Source organism: Petromyzon marinus, unplaced genomic scaffold (genome assembly GCF_048934315.1).
Source record: "Petromyzon marinus isolate PM22_M1 ecotype Great Lakes invasive population unplaced genomic scaffold, UKy_Petmar_22M1.pri1.0 PM_Scaffold_139, whole genome shotgun sequence".
Taxonomy (NCBI): domain Eukaryota; kingdom Metazoa; phylum Chordata; class Hyperoartia; order Petromyzontiformes; family Petromyzontidae; genus Petromyzon; species Petromyzon marinus.
In genome coordinates this window covers 55,099-75,588 of record NW_027423101.1, presented here as the reverse complement: position 1 = coordinate 75,588, position 20,490 = coordinate 55,099, and the positions used below count along the sequence as shown (strand labels likewise).

Below are 20,490 nucleotides of genomic sequence, written 5' to 3'. Positions count from 1 at the left end.
ATTAAGAACCAGTGGCATCTACATCTTCAGAACATGAAGAACCAGTGGCATCTACAAATACAGAACATGAAGAACCAGTAGCATCTACATTTGCAGAATGTGAAGAACCAGTAGCATCTACATCTACAGAACATGAAGAACCAGTGGTATCTACATCTGCAGAACATTAAGAGCCAGTGACATCTACATCTGCAGTACATGAAGAAGTAGTGGCATCTACATCTGCAGAATGTGAAGAATCAGTGGCATCTACATCTACAGAACATGAAGAACCAGTGGCATCTACATATACAGAACGTGAAGAACCAGTGGCATCTACATCTGCAGAACATGAAGAACCAGTGGCATCTACATCTGCAGAACATTAAGAACCAGTAGCATCTACAAATACAGAACATGAAGAACACGTGGCATCTACATCTACAGAACATGAAGAACCAGTAGCATCTACATCTGCAGAAGATGAAGAACCAGTGGCATCTAAATCTGCAGAATGTGAAGAACCAGTGGCAACTACATCTACAGAATGTGAAGAACAAGTGGCATCTACATCTGCAGAACATGAAGAACCAGTGGCATCTACAAATACAGAACATGAAGAACCAGCAGCATCTACATTTGCAGAATGTGAAGAACCAGTAGCATCTACATCTACAGAACATGAAGAACCAGTAGTATCTACATCTGCAGAACATTAAGAGCCAGTGGCATCTACATCTGCAGTACATGAAGAAGTAGTGGCATCTACATCTGCAGAATGTGAAGAATCAGTGGCATCTACATCTACAGAACATGAAGAACCAGTGGCATCTACATATACAGAACGTGAAGAACCAGTGGCATCTACATCTGCAGAACATGAAGAACCAGTGGCATCTACATCTGCAGAATATTAAGAACCAGTAGCATCTACATCTGCAGAAGGTGAAGAACCAGTGGCATCTAAATCTGCAGAATGTGAAGAACCAGTGGCAACTACATCTACAGAATGTGAAGAACAAGTGGCATCTACATCTGCAGAGCATGAAGAACCAGTAGCATCTACATCTACAGAACATCAAGAACCATTGGCATCTGCAAATACAGAACATGAAGAACCAGTGGCATCTACATCTACAGAACATGAAGAACAAGTAGCATCTACATCTGCAGAACGTGAAGAACCAGTAGCATATACATCTACAGAACATGAAGAACCAGTGGCATCTACATCTACAGAGCGTGAAGAACCAGTGGCATCTACAAATACAGAACATGAAAAACTAGTGGCATCTACATCTGCAGAACATGAAGAACCAGTGGCATCTACATCTGCAGAACATGAAGAACCAGTGGCATCTACATCTACAGAACATGAAGAACCAGTGGCATCTACATCTACAGAACGTGAAGAACCAGTAGCATCTACATCTGCAGAATGTGAAGAACCAGTGGCATCTACATCTGCAGAACATGAAGAACCAGTAGCATCTACACCTACAGAACATGAAGAACCAGTGGCATCTACATCTGCAGAATGTGAAGAACCAGTGGCATCTACATCTACAGAACGTTAAAAACCAGTGGCATCTACAAATACAGAACATGAAGAACCAGTGGCATCTACATCTGCAGAACAGGAAGAACCAGTGGCATCGACATCTGCAGAATGTGAAGAACCAGTGGCATCTACAAATACAGAACATGAAGAACCAGTAGCATCTACATCTGCAGAATGTGAAGAACCAGTAGCATCTACATTTGGAGAACGTGAAGAACCAGTGGCATCTACATCTGCAGAACGTGAAGAACCAGTGGCATCTACATCTACAGAACGTGAAGAACCAGTGGCATCTACATCTGCAGAAAATGAAGAACCAGTGGCATCTACATCTGCAGAACATGAAGAACCAGTGGCATCTAGATCTACAGAACATGAAGAACCAGTAGCATCTACATCTGCAGAAGGTGAAGAACCAGTGGCATCTAAAACTGCAGAATGTGAAGAACCAGTGGCATCTACATCTGCAGAACATGAAGAACCAGTGGCAACTACATCTACAGAATGTGAAGAACCAGTGGCATCTACATCTGCAGAACATTAAGAACCAGTGGCATCTACATCTTCAGAACATGAAGAACCAGTGGCATCTACAAATACAGAACATGAAGAACCAGTAGCATCTACATTTGCAGAATGTGAAGAACCAGTAGCATCTACATCTACAGAACATGAAGAACCAGTGGTATCTACATCTGCAGAACATTAAGAGCCAGTGACATCTACATCTGCAGTACATGAAGAAGTAGTGGCATCTACATCTGCAGAATGTGAAGAATCAGTGGCATCTACATCTACAGAACATGAAGAACCAGTGGCATCTACATATACAGAACGTGAAGAACCAGTGGCATCTACATCTGCAGAACATGAAGAACCAGTGGCATCTACATCTGCAGAACATTAAGAACCAGTAGCATCTACAAATACAGAACATGAAGAACAAGTGGCATCTACATCTACAGAACATGAAGAACCAGTAGCATCTACATCTGCAGAAGATGAAGAACCAGTGGCATCTAAATCTGCAGAATGTGAAGAACCAGTGGCAACTACATCTACAGAATGTGAAGAACAAGTGGCATCTACATCTGCAGAACATGAAGAACCAGTAGCATCTACATCTACAGAACATGAAGAACCATTGGCATCTGCAAATACAGAACATGAAGAACCAGTGGCATCTACATCTGCAGAACGTGAAGAACCAGTAGCATATACATCTACAGAACATGAAGAACCAGTGGCATCTACATCTACAGAGCGTGAAGAACCAGTGGCATCTACAAATACAGAACATGAAGAACTAGTGGCATCTACATCTGCAGAACATGAAGAACCAGTGGCATCTACATCTGCAGAACATGAAGAACCAGTAGCATCTACATCTACAGAACATGAAGAACCAGTGGCATCTACATCTACAGAACGTGAAGAACCAGTAGCATCTACATCTGCAGAATGTGAAGAACCAGTGGCATCTACATCTGCAGAACATGAAGAACCAGTAGCATCTACACCTACAGAACATGAAGAACCAGTGGCATCTACATCTGCAGAATGTGAAGAACCAGTGGCATCTACATCTACAGAACGTTAAAAACCAGTGGCATCTACAAATACAGAACATGAAGAACCAGTGGCATCTACATCTGCAGAACAGGAAGAACCAGTGGCATCGACATCTGCAGAATGTGAAGAACCAGTGTTATCTACAAATACAGAACATGAAGAACCAGTAGCATCTACATCTGCAGAATGTGAAGAACCAGTAGCATCTACATTTGGAGAACGTGAAGAACCAGTGGCATCTACATCTGCAGAACGTGAAGAACCAGTGGCATCTACATCTACAGAACGTGAAGAACCAGTGGCATCTACATCTGCAGAAAATGAAGAACCAGTGGCATCTACATCTGCAGAACATGAAGAACCAGTGGCATCTACAACTGCAGAATGTGAAGAACCATTGGCATCTACATCTGCAGAACATGAAGAACCAGTGGCATCTAGATCTACAGAACATGAAGAACCAGTAGCATCTACATCTGCAGAAGGTGAAGAACCAGTGGCATCTAAAACTGCAGAATGTGAAGAACCAGTGGCATCTACATCTGCAGAACATGAAGAACCAGTGGCAACTACATCTACAGAATGTGAAGAACCAGTGGCATCTACATCTGCAGAACATTAAGAACCAGTGGCATCTACATCTTCAGAACATGAAGAACCAGTGGCATCTACAAATACAGAACATGAAGAACCAGTAGCATCTACATTTGCAGAATGTGAAGAACCAGTAGCATCTACATCTACAGAACATGAAGAACCAGTGGTATCTACATCTGCAGAACATTAAGAGCCAGTGACATCTACATCTGCAGTACATGAAGAAGTAGTGGCATCTACATCTGCAGAATGTGAAGAATCAGTGGCATCTACATCTACAGAACATGAAGAACCAGTGGCATCTACATATACAGAACGTGAAGAACCAGTGGCATCTACATCTGCAGAACATGAAGAACCAGTGGCATCTACATCTGCAGAACATTAAGAACCAGTACCATCTACAAATACAGAACATGAAGAACAAGTGGCATCTACATCTACAGAACATGAAGAACCAGTAGCATCTACATCTGCAGAAGATGAAGAACCAGTGGCATCTAAATCTGCAGAATGTGAAGAACCAGTGGCAACTACATCTACAGAATGTGAAGAACAAGTGGCATCTACATCTGCAGAACATGAAGAACCAGTAGCATCTACATCTACAGAACATGAAGAACCATTGGCATCTGCAAATACAGAACATGAAGAACCAGTGGCATCTACATCTGCAGAACGTGAAGAACCAGTAGCATATACATCTACAGAACATGAAGAACCAGTGGCATCTACATCTACAGAGCGTGAAGAACCAGTGGCATCTACAAATACAGAACATGAAGAACTAGTGGCATCTACATCTGCAGAACATGAAGAACCAGTGGCATCTACATCTGCAGAACATGAAGAACCAGTAGCATCTACATCTACAGAACATGAAGAACCAGTGGCATCTACATCTACAGAACGTGAAGAACCAGTAGCATCTACATCTGCAGAATGTGAAGAACCAGTGGCAGCTACATCTGCAGAATGTGAAGACCCAGTGGCATCTACATCTACAGAACGTTAAAAACCAGTGGCATCTACAAATACAGAACATGAAGAACCAGTGGCATCTACATCTGCAGAACAGGAAGAACCAGTGGCATCTACATCTGCAGAATGTGAAGAACCAGTGGCATCTACAAATACAGAACATGAAGAACCAGTAGCATCTACATCTGCAGAATGTGAAGAACCAGTAGCATCTACATCTGGAGAACGTGAAGAACCAGTGGCATCTACATCTGCAGAACGTGAAGAACCAGTGGCATCTACATCTACAGAACGTGAAGAACCAGTGGCATCTACATCTACAGAACATGAAGAACCAGTAGCATATACATCTACAGAACATGAAGAACCAGTGGCATCTACATCTGCAGAATGTGAAGAGGCAGTGGCATCTACAAATACAGAACATGAAGAACCAGTGGCATCTACATCTGCAGAACATGAAGAACCAGTGGCATCTAGATCTACAGAACATGAAGAACCAGTAGCATCTACATCTGCAGAAGGTGAAGAACCAGTGGCATCTAAAACTGCAGAATGTGAAGAACCAGTGGCATCTACATCTGCAGAACATGAAGAACCAGTGGCAACTACATCTACAGAATGTGAAGAACCAGTGGCATCTACATCTGCAGAACATTAAGAACCAGTGGCATCTACATCTTCAGAACATGAAGAACCAGTGGCATCTACAAATACAGAACATGAAGAACCAGTAGCATCTACATTTGCAGAATGTGAAGAACCAGTAGCATCTACATCTACAGAACATGAAGAACCAGTGGTATCTACATCTGCAGAACATTAAGAGCCAGTGACATCTACATCTGCAGTACATGAAGAAGTAGTGGCATCTACATCTGCAGAATGTGAAGAATCAGTGGCATCTACATCTACAGAACATGAAGAACCAGTGGCATCTACATATACAGAACGTGAAGAACCAGTGGCATCTACATCTGCAGAACATGAAGAACCAGTGGCATCTACATCTGCAGAACATTAAGAACCAGTAGCATCTACAAATACAGAACATGAAGAACAAGTGGCATCTACATCTACAGAACATGAAGAACCAGTAGCATCTACATCTGCAGAAGATGAAGAACCAGTGGCATCTAAATCTGCAGAATGTGAAGAACCAGTGGCAACTACATCTACAGAATGTGAAGAACAAGTGGCATCTACATCTGCAGAACATGAAGAACCAGTAGCATCTACATCTACAGAACATGAAGAACCATTGGCATCTGCAAATACAGAACATGAAGAACCAGTGGCATCTACATCTGCAGAACGTGAAGAACCAGTAGCATATACATCTACAGAACATGAAGAACCAGTGGCATCTACATCTACAGAGCGTGAAGAACCAGTGGCATCTACAAATACAGAACATGAAGAACTAGTGGCATCTACATCTGCAGAACATGAAGAACCAGTGGCATCTACATCTGCAGAACATGAAGAACCAGTAGCATCTACATCTACAGAACATGAAGAACCAGTGGCATCTACATCTACAGAACGTGAAGAACCAGTAGCATCTACATCTGCAGAATGTGAAGAACCAGTGGCAGCTACATCTGCAGAATGTGAAGACCCAGTGGCATCTACATCTACAGAACGTTAAAAACCAGTGGCATCTACAAATACAGAACATGAAGAACCAGTGGCATCTACATCTGCAGAACAGGAAGAACCAGTGGCATCTACATCTGCAGAATGTGAAGAACCAGTGGCATCTACAAATACAGAACATGAAGAACCAGTAGCATCTACATCTGCAGAATGTGAAGAACCAGTAGCATCTACATCTGGAGAACGTGAAGAACCAGTGGCATCTACATCTGCAGAACGTGAAGAACCAGTGGCATCTACATCTACAGAACGTGAAGAACCAGTGGCATCTACATCTACAGAACATGAAGAACCAGTAGCATATACATCTACAGAACATGAAGAACCAGTGGCATCTACATCTGCAGAATGTGAAGAGGCAGTGGCATCTACAAATACAGAACATGAAGAACCAGTGGCATCTATATCTGCAGAACATGGAGACGTAGTGGCATCTACATCTGCAGAATGTGAAGAACCAGTGGCATCTACATCTACAGAACATGAAGAACCATTGGCATCTACATCTGCAGAACATGAAGAACCAGTAACATCCACATCTGCAGAACATGAAGAACCAGTGGCATCTACATCTGCAAAACGTGAAGAACCAGTGGCATCTACATCTGCAGACCATGAAGAACCAGTAGCATCTACATCTGCAGAATGTGAAGAACCAATAGCATCTACATCTGCAGAACGTGACGAACCAGTAGCATCTACATCTACAGAACATGAAGAACCAGCAGCATCTACATCTACAGAACATGAAGAACCAGTGGCATCTACATTTACACGTTTGGAATGGACAGAAGTAAAGTTGGACTTATGAACAAATCGACTTACGAACACAGACCACTGGAACCTATCTCATTCGTGAGTAGAGGAGTGCTGGAATAAATATAAAACCAAAATGAACCCCATGAACTTTAAACTCTGCAGGGATGTGTGTACGCTCAGAGGCTCACAGACTACAAACAGCAACAGCAGCAATAAAAACAACAAAATAGAGCGGAAAGCTTCACCTTTTAATGAACCAATCAATATTTTACGAGGAATGGGCTCTGTGCGGTGCCGGAGATGCGGAGATGGCTTCTCTCCGTCCGCCTAAAGGGAGGCACACATACGGGTTCTGTGTGTGAACCCCTGCGAACCCCTCTGATGCCCTATCCCCTCTATGTGTGTACCCCTGTGTATCCCCTCTCTGTGTGGTGAGTCTATGGGTCTTTGTGTGGTGAGTCTGTGGGTCTCTGTGTGGTGAGTCTGTGGGTCTCTGTGTGGTGAGTCTATGCGTCTTTGTGTGGTGAGTGTGTGGGTCGCTGAGTGGTGAGTCTGTGGGTCTCTGTGTGGTGAGTCTATGGATCTCTGTGTGGTGAGTCTATGGGTCTCTGTGGTGAGTCTATGGGTCTCTGTGTGGTGAGTCTATGGGTCTCTGTGTGATGAGTCTGTGGGTCTCTGTGTGATGAGTCTGTGGGTCTCTGTGTGGTGAGTCTGTGGGTCTCTGTATGGTGAGTCTATGGGTCTCTGTGTGGTGAGTCTATGGGTCTCTGTGTGGTGAGTCTATGGGTCTCTGTGTGGTGAGTCTATGGGTTTCTGTGTGGTGAGTCTGTGAGTCTCTGTGTGGTGAGTATATGGGTCTCTATGTGGTGAGTCTATGGGTCTCTGTGTGATGAGTCTGTGGGTCTCTGTGTGGTGAGTCTGTGGGTCTCTGTTTGGTGAGTCTATCGGTCTGTGTGTGGTGAGTCAATGGGTCTCTGTGTGGAGAGTCTATGGGTCTCTGTGTGGTGAGTCTATGGGTCTCTGTGTGGTGAGTCTATGGGTCTCTGTGTGGTGAGTCTATGGGTCTCTGTGTGGTGAGTCTATGGGTCTCTGTGTGGTGAGTCTGTGAGTCTCTGTGTGGTGAGTCTATGGGTCTCTATGTGGTGAGTCTATGGATCTCTGTGTGATGAGTCTGTGGGTCTCTGTGTGGTGAGTCTGTGGGTCTCTGTTTGGTGAGTCTATCGGTCTCTGTGTGGTGAGTCTGTGGGTCTCTGTATGATGAGTCTATGGGTCTCTGTGTGGTGAGTCTTTGGGTCTCTGTGTGGTGAGTCTATGGGTCTCTGTGTGGTGAGTCAATGGGTCTCTGTGTGGTGAGTCTATGGGTCTCTGTGTGGTGAGTCAATGGGTCTCTGTGTGGAGAGTCTATGGGTCTCTGTGTGGTGAGTCTATGGGTCTCTGTGTGGTGAGTCTATGGGTCGCTGTGTGGTGAGTCTATGGGTCTCTATGCAGTGAGTCTATGGGTCTCTGTGTGCTGTATATCTGTGTGTGTATGCCATGACAGTTATTTATTTATTTGATGATGGGGGTAAACCTATTGAATTTATCACCTAATCCTGGGATTACAAAGATAATCACTCACAGAGCTACAGAGCTGTAGCTGCTAATCCGCAATATACAGTGAGGGAAAAAAGTATTTGATCCCCTGCTGATTTTGTACGTTTGCCCACTAACAAAGAAATGATCAGTCTATAATTTTAATGGTAGGTCTATTTGAACAGCGAGAGACAGAACAACAACAAAATCCAGAAAAACGCATGTCAAAAATGTTAAAAATTGATTTGCATTTTAATGATGGAAATAAGTATTTGACCCCCTCTCAACCAGAAAGATTTCTGGCTCCCAGGTGTATTTTATACAGGTAACGAGCTGAGATTAGGAGCACACTCTTAAAGGGCTGAGATTAGGAGCACACTCTTAAAGGGAGTGCTCCTAATCTCAGCTTGTTACCTGTATAAAAGACACCTGTCCACAGAAGCAATCAATCAATCATATTTCAAACTCTCCACCACGGCCAAGACCAAAAGAGCTCTCCAAGGATGTCAGGGACAAGATTGTAGACCTACACAAGGCTGGAATGGGCTACAAGACCATTGCCAAGCAGCTTGGTGAGAAGGTGACAACAGTTGGTGCGATTATTCGCAAATAGAAGAAACACAAAATAACTGTCAATCTCCCTCGGCCTGGGGATCTCACCTCGAGGAGTTGCAATGATCATGAGAACGTTGAGGAATCAGCCCAGAACTACACGGGAGGATCGTGTCAATGATCTCAAGGCAGCTGGGACCATAGTCACCAAGAAAACAATTGGTAACACACTACGCTGTGAAGGACTGAAATCCTGCAGCGCCCGCAAGGTCCCCTGCTCAAGAAAGCACATATATATGCCCTTCTGAAGTTTGCCAATGAACATCTGAATGATTCAGAGGACAACTGGGTGAAAGTGTTGTGGTCAGATGAGACCAAAATGGAGCTCTTTGAAATCAACTCAACTCGCCGTGTTTGGAGGAGGAGGAATGCTGCCTATGACCCCAAGAACATCATCCCCACCGTCAAACATGGAGGTGGAAACATTATGCTTTGGGGGTGTTTTCTGCTAAGGGGACAGGACAACTTCACCGCATCAAAGAGACGATGGACGGGGCCATGTACCATCAAATCTTGGATGAGAACCTCCTTCCCTCAGCCAGGGCATTGAAAATGGGTCGTGGATGGGTATTCCAGCATGACAATGACCCAAAACACACGGCCAAGGCAACAAAAGAGTGGCTCAAGAAGAAGCACATCAAGGTCCTGGAGTGGCCTAGCCAGTCTCCAGACCTTAATCCCATAGAAAATGTGGAGGGAGCTGAAGGTTCGAGTTGCCAAACGTCAGCCTCGAAACCTTAATGACTTGGAGAAGATCTGCAAAGAGGAGTGGGACAACATCCCTCCTGAGATGTGTGCAAACCTGGTGGCCAACTACAAGAAACGTCTGACCTCTGTGATTGCCAACAAGGATTTTGTCACCAAGTACTAAGTCATGTTTTGCAGAGGGGTCAAATACTTATTTCCCTCATTACAATGCAAATCAATTTATAACATTTTTGACATGCATTTTTCTGGATTTTGTTGTTGTTATTCTGTCTCCCACTGTTCAAATAAACTTACCATTCAAATTATAGACTTATCATTTCTTTGTCAGTGGGCAAACGTACAAAATCAGCAAGGGATCAAATACTTTTTTCCCTCACTGAAGCACTGGAACTACACACTCACACTGTACTATACACTACACTGTACTATATACTATAATATACACTACACTGTACTATACACTACACTATACACTACACTGTACTATACACTACACTGTATTATAGACGCACTGTACTATACACTACACTGTACTATACACTACACTACACATTACACTACACTGTGCTATACACTACACTAGACACTACACTGTACTATACACTACACTGCACTATACACATTATACATTACACACCACACTGTACTATACACTACACACTACACTGTACTATACACTACACTATACATTACACTATACACTCACACTGTACTATACATTACACACTGTACTATACAAACTATACAATACACTATACTGTACTATACACTACACACTGTACTATACACTCACCCTGTACTATACAATACACTGTACACTACACTGTACTACACACTACACTACACATTCACCCTGTACTATGCACTGTACTATACACTACACTATACACTACACATTCACCCTGTACTATACACTACACTGTACATTACACTACACAACCCACTGTACTGTACACTACACCATACATGCACACTGTACTACATACTACACTGTACTATACACTACACTATACTGTACTATACACTACACTATACACTCACACTGTACTATACACTATACACTACTATACACTATACAGTACGCTATGCACTACATATTCACCCTGTACTATACACTACACTATACACTACACATTCACCTTGTACTATACACTACACTCACTCTGTACTATACACTACACACTCACTCTGTACTATACACTACACAATCACTGTACTATACACTACACACCCACACTGTAATATACACTACACACTGTACTATACACTACACACTTACACTGTACTATACACTATACACTCACATTGAACTATACACTACACTCACACTGTACTATACACTACACACGCACTGTACTACACATTCACCCTGTACTATACACTACACTGTACTATACACTACACATTCACACTGTACTACAAACTACACCATACACTACACATTCACCCTGTACTATACACTACACTATACACTACACTGTACTATACACTACACTATACACTACACATTCACCCTGTACTATACACTACACTGTACTACACACCCCACTGTACTATACACTACACACCCCACTGTACTATACACTACACCATACACGCACACTGTACTATACACTACACTGTACTATACACTACAGTGCTACACATTCACCCTGTACTATACACTACACTGTACTATACACTACACTATACACTCACACTGTACTAAACACTACACTGTACTATATACTACACTATACATTACACAGTACTATACACTACACTATACAGTACACTATGCACTACATATTCACCTTGTACTATACACTACACTATACACTACACATTCACCTTGTACTATACACTACACTCACTCTGTACTATACACTACACACTCACTCTGTCCTATACACTACACAATCACTGTACTATACACTACACACCCACACTGTAATATACACTACACACTGTACTATACACTACACACTTACACTGTACTATACACTATACACTCACATTGAACTATACACTACACTCACACTGTACTATACACTACACACGCACTGTACTACACATTCACCCTGTACTATACACTACACTGTACTATACACTACACATTCACACTGTACTACAAACTACACCATACACTACACATTCACCCTGTACTATACACTACACTATACACTACACTGTACTATACACTACACTATACACTACACATTCACCCTGTACTATACACTACACTGTACTACACACCCCACTGTACTATACACTACACACCCCACTGTACTATACACTACACCATACACGCACACTGTACTATACACTACACTGTACTATACACTACAGTGCTACACATTCACCCTGTACTATACACTACACTGTACTATACACTACACTATACACTCACACTGTACTAAACACTACACTGTACTATATACTACACTATACATTACACAGTACTATACACTACACTATACAGTACACTATGCACTACATATTCACCTTGTACTATACACTACACTATACACTACACATTCACCTTGTACTATACACTACACTCACTCTGTACTATACACTACACATTGTAATATAAACTACACACTGTACTATACACTACACACTCACTCTGTACTATAAACTACACAATCACTGTTCTATAACTACATACCCACACTGTACTATACACTACACACTGTACTATACACTACACACACTGTAGTATACACTACACACTACACTATACACTACACACTCACACTGTACTATACACTGCGTGTGAGTGCGTGTGTGTGTGTCAGTGTGTGTGCGTGTGTCCGTGTGTGTGTGTGAGAGAGTGTGTGTGTGTGTCCGTGTGTGTCAGTGTGTGTGAGTGTGTCAGTGTGTGTGTGTGAGAGAGTGTGTGTGTGTGTCCGTGTGTGTCAGTGTGTGTGAGTGTGTCAGTGTGTGTGTGTGTGAGACCAGGAAAGGCACCGGGTAGAGATGATCCCCCAAGCGAAATGCTGAGGGAGGGTGGAGTTTGTGCACAGACTGCCCTATATGACATCATAACAACAGTCTGGACCACTGGACGGGTTCCGCAGGATTGGAAGGATGCCCTGGTGGTCCCCCTCTTTAAGAAGGGGGACCACACAGACTGTAACAACTACAGGGGCATCTCACTCCTCAGTGTGCCGGAAAAGGTCCTGGCAAGGATTATTCAACATCGCCTTGCCAGGCACGCTGAGGAGAGGCTTGCGGAGCCCCAATGCGGTTTCAGGAAAGGTCCTGCACAGATGCCATATTTTCTGTCCGTCTGCTACAGCAGAGGTGTAGGGAATTCCAACAAGACCTACATCTCTGCTTTATTGACCTGGTCAAGGCCTATGATACCATCAGTAGGCCTGGGCTCTGGGTTGTTTTCGTGCTTTTGGAGTACCTGACCCTCTGCTCACGATCATTAAGGACCTTCATGATGGTGAGCGGGCCCGGGTAAAACTACGTGGCCGGGAGTCAGAGCCATTCCCTGTACACCTTGGGGTGCGACAGGGATGTCCTCTGGCTCCCACATTATTTAACATCTATTTTGACCACGTAGTTCGTGAAGCCTTCAATAGCTGTACCGGGGGAATCTCCATTTGGTACAGATATAATGGGAGGCTGATCGATGGCCGGGTGCGGTCAAGAGATGGCTCCCAATTGCTCAACCACGTTATGTATGCGATGATTTGGTAATAGCTGCTCATTCAGAGGAGGAGTTGGAGATGCTGCTGCTGAGACTGGAGCGTGCCACTAAGAGATGGGGCCTTACCATCAGCCCCACCAAAACTAAGCACCCGCCTGGGCATTTTGTACCATCGGACACTCCACCCCCACAACTCCCAATCGGTGATGGGGCAATTGTGGAGAGAGTGGAGAGCTTCCCATACCTGGGCAGTGTGCTTATGGCCGGCTCCAGTTTAACAGCAGAGGTCTCACTCCGAATCAGTCGAGCGGCAATATCTTTTCATCGGTTGCGTAACACTGTGTGGAAGCTACCTGGTCTGTCGCTCCGCACTAAGCTTCAGGTCTTCTCGGCCACGGTCATTCCCTCCCTTCTCTACGCTTGCGAAACGTGGACCCCCCTAATGGAACATCTTCGCCGGTTAGAAACATTTAGGCTGGCCTGCCTACGATCCATCCTGGGTTTAACCAGACTGGATTGTGTGAGGAGCTCACAAATCCTTGAAAGATCTGGGCAGGGTCCCATCGGTGAGCTCCTCCGGCAGGCAAGGCTGCGATGGCTGGGTCATGTAGCCCGCATGCCCAGCCACCACATTCCGAAACAGCTTTTGTTCGGCCGGATTGAGGGGGCTAAGCGGGCGCGGCACGGGCTAGAGAAGAGATGGAGTGATGTGGTACAGGAGGACGTGGAGCTGAGTGGACTTGCCGATGACTGGTACCAGCGGTGTCAAGATCGGCCTCTGTGGAGGAGGCTCGTGAAGGATGCTACTGGGCAGTTGGAGGTAGTCGCCCTCCAACAACAACGGAGGGCGGAGGAGCGACGCTCACAACAACGAGCGGAGCGCCGGGTGGCTAAAGCACAGCAGGTTGGCACAGTAGGGGGCACAGGTGGTGCATCAGCCAGTCATCTCAGTCAGTCGACCCGTGGCACCTGGGTCTGCCCCGTGACCTCCTGCCAGCGGGCGTTCGACACTTCACGTGGCCTCAGGGTGCACATAGCCTGGCACAAGCGTCGTGGTGACGTCAACGCCACTTAGTGGCGAATGGCGGTTGTTGTTGTGTCAGTGTGCGTGTGTCAGTGTCTGTGAGTGTGTCAGTGTGTGTGAGTGTGCGTGTGTCAGTGTGTGTGTGTCCGTGTGAGTGTGTCAGTGTGTCAGTGTGAGTGTGTCAGTGAGTGTGTATGCGTGTGTCAGTGTGTGAGTGTATCAGAGTGTGTCGAGAGCTTTACAGATCTTATCGCCACCACGGGATCGATCAATCGGCATTGTTTCACTCACCCTTATCTCTCTCCATCTATCAGTGATCTCTTTATCTCTATCGTGTTATCTCTCTGTGGTGTTATCTCTCTGTCGCGTTATCTCTCTGTCGTGTTATCTCTGTGGTGGTATCTCTCTGTCGTGTTATCTCTGTCGCGTTATCTCTCTGTGGTGTTATCTCTCTGTCGCGTTATCTCTCTGTCGTGTTATCTCTGTGGTGTTATCTCTCTGTCGTGTTATCTCTCTGTGGTGTTATCTCTCTCCCGTGTTATCTCCCTGCCGTGTTATCTCTCTGTCGCGTTATCTCTCTGTGGTGGTATCTCTGTCGTGTTATCTCTCTGTCGTGTTATCTCTATGGTGGTATCTCTCTGTCGTGTTATCTCTCTCTGCCGTGTTATCTCTCTAAATCTTCTTATCTCTCTGTCGTGTTATCTCTGTCGTGTTATCTCTCTGTCGCGTTATCTCTCTGTCGCGTTATCTCTCTGTGGTGTTATCTCTCCCGTGTTATCTCTCTGTCGCGTTATCTCTCTGCCGTGTTATCTCTCTGTCGTGTTATCTCTCTGTCGTGTTATCTCTGTGTCGTGTTATCTCTCTGTGGTGTTATCTCTCTCCCGTGTTATCTCCCTGTCGCGTTATCTCTCTGTGGTGCTATCTCTCTACCGTGTTATCTCTCTCCCGTGTTATCTCTCTGTCGTGTTATCTCAGTATATCTCTATGATCTCCACATTATCTCTGAATTATCTCCACCTCATATCTTTATGATCTCCACATTATCTCTCTACAATGATCTCCACGTGATATCTCTCTATGATCTCTACCTTATCGCTCTATGATCTCTACCTTATCTCTATGAATTATCTCCTCCCTATCTACGATCTCAACATTATTTCTACAAATGATCTCCGCCTTATCTCACCCTAACACCTCCATTCTCATATTTAACTTTCTCTATAATTTAATTAAGAGATAATTATCCCATACCCACAAATATATCTCAAGTAATCATATTTAAAATGACATACATTAAATAATATCTCCCCTTTGTGTGTCTATCTCCACCTATATATCTCCTTATCTCCACCTATCTCTCCCTATCTCCCTATCTCTCTCCCTATCGCCCTATCTCCCTCCCTATCTCTCCCTATCTCCACCTATCTCTCTCCCTATCTCCACCTCTCTCCCTATCGCCCTATCTCTCTCCATTTCTCTCCCTATGTCCACCTATCTCTTTCCCTATCTCAACCTATCTCTCTCCCTATCGCCCTATCTCTCCCTATCTCCACCTATCTCTCTCCCTATCTCCCTATCTCTCTCCCTATCTCCACCTATCTCCCTCCCTATCGCCCTATCTCTCTCCCTATCTCTCTATCTCCCTCCCTATCTCCCTATCTCTTTCACTATCTCCCTATCTCTCTCTATCTCCACCGATCTCTCTCCCTATCTCCACCTATCTCTCCCTATCTCCACCTATCTCTCTCCCCATCTCTCACTATCTCCCTCTATCTCTCTCCCCATCTCTCACTATCTCCCTATCTCCCTCCCTATCGCCCTATCTCTCCCCCTATCTCTTTCACTATCTCCCTCCCTATCCCCCTATCTCTCTCTATCTCCCTATCTCTCTCCTTATCTCCCTATCTCTCACTATCTCCCTATCTCCCTCCCTATCTCTCTCCCCATCTCCCTATCTCCACCTATGTCTCTCCCAATCTCCACCTATCTCTCTCCCAATCTCTCACTATCTCCCTATCTCCCTCCCTATCGCCCTATCTCTTTCCTTATCTCCACCTATCTCTTACTATCTCCCTATCTCCCTCCCTATCGCCCTATCTCCCTCCCTATCTCTCTCCCTATCTCTCTCCCTATCTCCCTCCCTATCTCTCTCCCTATCTCTCTCCCTATCTCCCTCCCTATCTCTCTCCCTATCTCTCTCCCTATCTCCACCTATCTCTCACTATCTCCCTATCTCCCTCCCTATCGCCCTATCTCTCTCTCTATCTCCATCTATCTCCTTCCTTAGAGACTCACCGAATCACTCCCCCCAAGTCGACTCCCTCACATCTCCCCGGAAACCAAAAATAAATAATCGATTATCTCCATCTCAATCGATACATCCATCTCATCTCCCTCAGTTATCTCCCAGGCACGAGGGCCTCGTGCAAGTCATCGATCTCTGCCCCTCCGACTTATCGATTCATCCTTTTGATGCCTCCGTAGCTTTGATCTTCCGACCGCCCGCCACCGCCGATCTCACGCTTATCGATCTCACGCTTATCGATCTCACGCTTATCGATCTCACGCCTATCGATCTCACGCATATCGATCTCACGCATATCGATCTCAACACGGTAACGCACCTGTATTCGCTATCGCGCTTGCGATGTCACGGGCGAACATCTTCCACGACATCTTCCACGACATCTTCCACGACATCTTCCATGACATCTTCTTACCCCGCCGCTGACATCTCGCCAAATCGAATCTCTAATGGGTCAGAGACAGTCTACGATGGTGGTGGTGATGGTGGTGGTGGTGATGATGTTGATGGTGGTGATGGTGATGATGTTGATGGTGGTGTTGGTGATGGTGGTGGTCTTGATGGTGGTGATGGTGTTGGTGTTGATGGTGGTGATGATGTTGGTGGTGGTGTTGATGGTGATGTTGATGGTGGTGTCGATGGTGATGTTGGTGGTGGTGGTGGTGGTGTTGATGGTGGTGATGGTGGTGGTGATGATGATGGTGTTGATGGTGGTGATGGTGGTGGTGATGATGGTGTTGATGGTGGTGGTGTTGATGGTGGTGATGTTGGTGGTGGTGTTGATGGTGGTGGTGTTGATGGTGGTGGTGTTGATGGTGGTGGTGGTGTTGATGTTGGTGGTGATGTTGATGTTGGTGTTGATGTTGTTGTTGATGTTGTTGATGATGTTGTTGATGTTGTTGTTGATGTTGTTGATATTAAATCGACCTTAAAACGCGCTACTATAATTCCGCCCCCACCCCTCACAAATTGTAGATTTTGTGAGCACCGTTCTCGCTAAGCGAAGTCTTCTTCCCGCGGAAAAAATAAAATCTAAAATCATCTTAACAGGCGGCTACCGAACATTATCAAATCGTCGTTACGAAGCAGCGGCTGTTGACTCACCACCACAACAACCACAACAATCACCACAACAACCACCACCACAACCACCACAACAACCACAACAACCACCACCACAACTACCACCACAACCACCACCACAACAGCAGCGGCTGTTGACTCACCACCACAGCAACCACCACAACCACAACAACCACCACCACAACCACCACAACAACCACAACAACCACCACAACAACCACCACAACAATCACCACAACCACAACAGCAGCGGCTGTTGACTTACCACCACAACCACCACCACAACCACCACCACAACAACCACCACCACAACAACCACCACCACAACAACCACAACAACCACCACCACAACCACCACAACAACCACAACAATCACCACAACCACAACAGCAGCGGCTGTTGACTCACCACCACAATCACCACCACAACCACCACCACAACAACCACCACCACAACAACCACAACAACCACCACAACAACCACAACCACCACAACAATCACCACAACCACCACCACAACCACCACAACAACCACCACAACCACCACAACCACAGCGGCTGTTGACTCACCACCACAACAACCACAACCACCACTACAACCACCACCACAATAACCACAACAACCACCACCACAACAACCACAACAACCACCACCACAACAACAACAACCACCACCACAACCACCACCACCACAACAACCACCACAACCACCACCAACACAACAACCACCACCACAACAACCACCACCACCACCAACACAACAACCACCACCACAACAACAACCACCACAACAACAACCACCACCAACACAACAACCACCACCACAACCACACCACCACAACCACCACCACCACAACAACCACCACCACAACAACCACCAACACAACAACCACCACAACAGCAGCGGCGGCTCCGACTGGCGAGCGACTCGTGAGGCCGCCGCCTCTGCCGCCTCTGCCGCGAGAGCCCCGCGGGGTTTGTCGGAGGAGGGAGGCGGTAGGCGGTTGGGTGGGGGGGATGTTCGACGTTTCTGACTCACCCCCTCCTCGCTCTCTCCTTCCTCCGCCAAATGAATAAAAGCCACGCGCGCGACCCGCCCCGAGCCGCTTTGTAAAATATAAAAATATATAAATAAAATAAATATAAAATTATAAAACCTCGCAACGCGGGCATCTCAGAGCGGCGCGTTTTGACGTTCTGACTGAAATTCGATCGCAATTCGCCTCACGTTGTTTTTTTGTATTATTCTGAGAGGTTTTTTTTCGTGTGTGTGTGGGGGGGGATTTTTGTTAAAAACATTCTTTATTTATATTTGTTGCGATTTTTGTTTAAATTTATTTTTTGGATTGCGCCGTTGCTCAGCGAAACCTCGCCTCAGGCATTCTCTCTCTCTCGCTCTCTCTCTCTCGCCCCTCTTCGTTCATTCCTTTCCTGAACGAATATTCTGACGACTTTACGAATATCGTTGAGTAACAACAATAACAATAATAACAACAATAACAACAACCCGAGCCGCGCGCGCGCGCGCTCGCTAACAACAACAACAAACATCAAACACGCGTCGCCGACAAACGATACAATTTTTTGTCGACGTTTTTTTTTTTAAAAAAAAATGTAAGAGAGATTACGATTACCGCATTACAATGAAACTGTTACCCCGTAAACAACGACGATGACGATGATGGATAATAATTATATTTTTTATATATTTTTTAAAAACCTCCCACGCTTCTTGGCGCTAATTCATGAGGAGAATGTTCGGTGGGGGCCGTAGTGGCCCCGCCCCCCGCCCGCCTCTCGCTATTGGCGGGAAAATTTTATTTTATTTTAAAATATATAAATAACGATATATTAAATATATTAATATAATTTACGCAAATACTTATCTTGCGTTTTTTTATGCTTTTTTATATTTAATTATGTATTATTTCTTTGTTTAAGTTATTAATATGAATATTTCAGTACTCATTTTGGATTATATTAATGTAAATAAACATTTATTTAGCGTGCTTACATTATAAATAGCAATAAAGATTTGTAAAAAAAAAATAACTACAAATATAAAGATTTATTTAGCGTGTTTAAATTATTAATAAATATTTTGTTTAAATCTTTTAATTATAAATATGAATAAATATTTGTTTTTAATTCTTAAATGAATAATATAAATAACGATGCATACACTTTTTTAAATCCATAAATAAAGATTTATTTCACATGTTTAAATTATACAAGTAAATAATCACTCAAATATTGTATTATAATTATAAATACATATCAAATTTCATTTTTAAAATTATAAAAGGTGCATTACTTTATGAAAAATCTAAGTAAATAAATATTTATAATAATCTTATTAATTTTGATACAATACAAATAAAATAACGATTGAATGTTAAAAGTCTCTCTCTCTGTTATCTTCACGTGGTGTCTATA

At 44.4% G+C, this 20,490-nt stretch overlaps 1 protein-coding gene across 4 annotated transcripts in view; it reads right to left on the bottom strand.

Moving 5' to 3' along the window:
• The window catches only part of LOC142922669 (reticulon-4 receptor-like 2), a 122,668-nt gene extending 103,325 nt beyond the window's left edge, over positions 1 to 19,343 (bottom strand). The window contains exons 1-2 of one of the 4 annotated variants that reach the window (XM_076063503.1): positions 19,094 to 19,343; positions 17,292 to 17,418 (exon numbers count right to left, since the gene is read on the bottom strand). In XM_076063503.1, coding sequence (XP_075919618.1) covers positions 17,292 to 17,379 — 88 coding nt within the window. In that variant the 5' untranslated portion in view covers positions 17,380 to 17,418; positions 19,094 to 19,343. The other 3 variants (XM_076063504.1, XM_076063502.1, XM_076063505.1) reach the window with 3 other exon arrangements.
• Positions 19,344 to 20,490: the final 1,147 nt, after the last annotated feature.